Source organism: Mangifera indica, chromosome 20 (genome assembly GCF_011075055.1).
Source record: "Mangifera indica cultivar Alphonso chromosome 20, CATAS_Mindica_2.1, whole genome shotgun sequence".
Taxonomy (NCBI): domain Eukaryota; kingdom Viridiplantae; phylum Streptophyta; class Magnoliopsida; order Sapindales; family Anacardiaceae; genus Mangifera; species Mangifera indica.
The window spans coordinates 6739066-6742711 of record NC_058156.1 but is presented as its reverse complement, the minus strand read 5'-3'; the positions used below and the strand labels follow the sequence as shown (position 1 = coordinate 6742711).

The following is a 3646-nucleotide window of genomic DNA, read 5'->3' as shown; positions in this document are numbered from 1 at the left end:
ACCAGCTGGTCCAATAAGTATGCAAGTCAAAGATTTTCAGTATTAATTTACCATTTCAATATATTCACTGATGCCCACTATCCACTGTTTATTTTTAGGGGGAAAAAAGGTTACTGTTCTACTGACATTCTCAACTTCACTGGACAAAGGCAGCAACAAGATGAGAGTGACAATTTCTCATGAATCTAAATCAACTTCACCTAACAAAGGTTACTATGAAGACGATAGACAACTGATCATCAATCAAACTCAACTTCACCTAACATGGGTAACTACAAATAAGAAATCGACAAATGGTCATCAATTGAAACAGTCACAACAGTATAATGAAAATGATAACAGAGCTGCCATTCCAACATAAAATATCAGCGAATCTACCATGATTATTTTCCACTGCATGCTAAACATTCCTGATAGCATAGACTGCATTTTTTTTACAACTATGAACTGTGTAGCGGTAATGCAGTGACTATGATTATTAAAATGTATTATGGAAAAACAACTGAGTAAAATCCAAGTCAACACAACATATAGACTTAAAACCTCGTCAGGTTAGCTCTTGATGAAGCTCTGTTTAACTAAAAAAGACTCTTCCAGCAAAGAGAAGCAGGGAGTGCCTCCTTTAATAAATCCTGCATCAGATCAGGGTTTGCAAACTAAATACATGCTTGCTACTCTGCCCCCCATCAATGTAGGGAAGCCTGTTAAATACAGTAGATAATCAACTAATTAGAACAAATAACCCAAAATATAATACCGTTCACAATATCCTAAAACTAAAACAGTATAGTTCTTTCTACTCATCCATATATAAGTTAACTGTTTGCATGGTAATGCTACAAATTAATAAACTAAATTCTACCCCTGGATCCTACAACGATGGACTTTACCATTTCCCTATTTTCTATTTTAATATTTGTTTTTCTTCTGAATATAACTTCCCTCCCTCTTTACAAATTTTCAGTATACCTCAAATTGAGGTCAATATTGTAGGTGCAATCCTCCCTAGCTCCCATTTGAAAAATTCCCAAATTTGTTGTAAGTTGTAAATACATCCTCCTCTGCAACGATCACCATCAAATTCTCAGTTTCCACATAAAAATAAAAATTGAAAAAAATAAAAAAAGAACACACTACAAGACCTTTGTAAAGAAGAGCCGACCAAATATCTATGGCGATTTTATTTCTGCAAAAACAAACATAATATAAGCCACCAAGAACTCATTAAAATTGAAAAAAATACATAAAACAAACCGTCGTACACACACACACATATATACACACACGTGTGTGTACATAAAACAAACCTTCGTTGGAGCATCAGAAACTCGATAAGCATCAACTGTAAGTCCAACCAACCACAGCCCAGGAAACACATTCTACAAAAAACGCACATTTTTCAGTCAAGACACTATCAACAAAGAAAAGCTAGAAGCAAAAGAATAGGAAGAAAAAGATCTATTACATCAAGCTGTTTCTGGATATTTTTGGGTCGCTTCCTGGGTCTACGGGCCGGTCTCGAGCCCGTCATGACAAAAATATCCTCTTCAATCTCTTCTCTTGACAAAGTCAGCCAAAACTTGTTCTTCTCCTTCTTTTCACCATGACCACCCCTAGATTCCACCATCTCTCTCAATCTTAACGACTTCGGCTTCGTATTTACATTATTCCCGCTCTGATTATGACTCTCCATAACCACAGCATTCACGAACGCTTCTTGAAGCCCCTTCCTCGGCCTCAAATTCCACGGCTTCTCAACTACTACTACTTCTTCTTCGTGTTCTTCTGCCTCTTCTTGGGTCTCGTTCTTCTCAACCTCCGCACCCGTCGTATGTTTCTGCATCCTGTCACTCTCATCCTTCTGAGCTTTGTCCGATGAAGAGAACGACAATCGTTGTACGCGGGAAGAGCGGGATCCGACACAGCAAGGACGTACGGAATCTTTATGATGGTCGGCGTCGGCGTCTTTGTCGGGTTCGGAGGCGTCGGTGGGAGGTGTAATTCGGCCTCTATTGTGTTGCTGAGTATTGGCGCTGGTGGTCGCTCCCCATTTAAGAAAAGGCAAAGAGAAGTTGTGCAGTGGGTGTGACTTCATCGGTGCCGTTGCCATGTCAGCTTATTAACACGTGCCGATAAAGCAAGTAATTTATAGAGAGAAAAAGAAACCCTAGACGCAGGCAGAGAAGAGAGAGCTCGTAAATGAGTTTGGTTCAGAGACTTCTTTCAATTTGAGTGTGATGGAGAAGAGAAACGGAGGTTAGGTCATGTGTGTGGGAGCGACTCACTCTGCATATAACTCTATATGTACAACAAAGCTTTCTACTTTTCAATGACAAGTCTTTACGCCTTTGTTTTGTGTTTGTCATTTTTGCCCCTGTCCTTTTTACCTCTATTTTTCTGTGGGTCCATTAAGGAAGGCTTTTCTTATTCTGACCGCGTATTCACCGTCTGATGTAGGTGATGTGGATCCTATTGCTTGGAGTTTTTTGGACGGTGTATGAGATTGATGTACCAGATTTTGTTACGTGTTCGTTACTTGCGGTGGTAATGATGGGTTGGCAATCTTATGGAACGTGGCAAGTGTCCGGAATTCATGGTCCCACTTGCCATGAAAGTAGAGTCGTATTTCCATATTTAACCTTCCTTTTCTCCCATGCATTAATCGATGAATGATAAATGTGGTGTTGTAAATTCTTCTTTTTGGAAATGGGTCAGGCTGGCCCGTCATCTGGCCTAAAGCACAGAAAAATAACTCAATCCGAAAGGATCAATTTGCACTACAACAGATCATGGGTCGATCCGCACAGTATTTATTTTTTAATTTTTTCTAATTTTTTTCTATATAAACTCATCCCCAACTTTTTAAACCATATGCGTCTAACCTAATTTTTTATTCTCTCTCTACACTCTCTTCTTTCAATACCTTTACATTCAATATTTTCTTTATTCAATTTTAATATTTAAATTTCAACCTCAATTTTTCTCTACATTCTATTCATTTAATTTTTGTATTAATATTTTTTGTCTTTGGTTTAAAAAAATTTAAATAAATATTATAATTTACTAATATAATTGCGATATTAATTAAAATCGACAAAATTTTTTCCGTTTAAACATTTTTAGACATACGTATATCGATTTTACCTTTATAAGCAAATTTACTTTTAATTTCAAAAATACCTTTCTTTGCTTATTACGTTACTTTCAACAACTTCCGTATACGGGATGTAAAGGGTCGTACAGGGTGTATAGGTGTGTACAGGGTGCGTGCAGGGTGCATATAGGGTGTGTGGGTGCGTGTAGGGTGCGTACAGGGTGCGTGAAGAGTGTGTTAGGGTGCGCAAGTGGACAACTGATGTGTAGGGTGCATGACTCTGGGAAAATGGTGAGTCAATAACTAAAAAATTGATTATTTCTAATAAATTCCATAAACATATTTAAAAAAAAAAATATTTGAGTAATTAATGAATTGAATTGTTAGCTTGAAGGCAGGTGAATATATTTACTCCATCAACACAGTTTCACTTTTTCATTCTTTATTTCACTTTCTTCAATTTATCTTTGTCTTATTTTCACTTGTTTCAATTGATCTTCCAGCTGGTTAAATTAATTGAAAATTTTGATAGAGATGATATTCATGCTTAGA

General features: G+C 37.0%; 1 protein-coding gene across 3 annotated transcripts; it reads right to left on the bottom strand.

The window, feature by feature from the left end:
• Positions 1 to 324: 324 nt before the first annotated feature.
• LOC123204931 lies at positions 325 to 2303 on the bottom strand. 3 transcript variants are annotated; one of them, XR_006499645.1, is made up of 5 exons: positions 1466 to 2303; positions 1308 to 1379; positions 1143 to 1186; positions 970 to 1061; positions 325 to 701 (listed from the first exon to the last, which is right to left on the bottom strand). XR_006499645.1 is itself a non-coding variant. In XM_044621748.1 (4 exons), the coding sequence occupies exons 1-3, from the start codon at positions 2108 to 2110 to the stop codon at positions 1181 to 1183; spliced, it is 723 nt and encodes a 240-aa protein (XP_044477683.1). In that variant the 5' UTR covers positions 2111 to 2303; the 3' UTR covers positions 325 to 1061; positions 1143 to 1180. The 3 variants fall into 3 exon arrangements, 1 of the variants encoding a protein (XP_044477683.1); XR_006499646.1 differs by having other exon boundaries at positions 325 to 632; XM_044621748.1 differs by having other exon boundaries at positions 325 to 1061.
• Positions 2304 to 3646: the final 1343 nt, after the last annotated feature.

Excerpts from the sequence above, each read along its gene's own strand:
- LOC123204931 (XM_044621748.1), bottom strand. The coding sequence starts at position 2,110 with ATGGCAACGGCACCGATGAAGTCACACCCACTGCACAACTTCTCTTTG. Across the intron at positions 1,380-1,465 it reads ATATCCAGAAACAGCTTGAT|AATGTGTTTCCTGGGCTGTG; the intron begins GTAATAGATCTT and ends CGTTTTTTGTAG.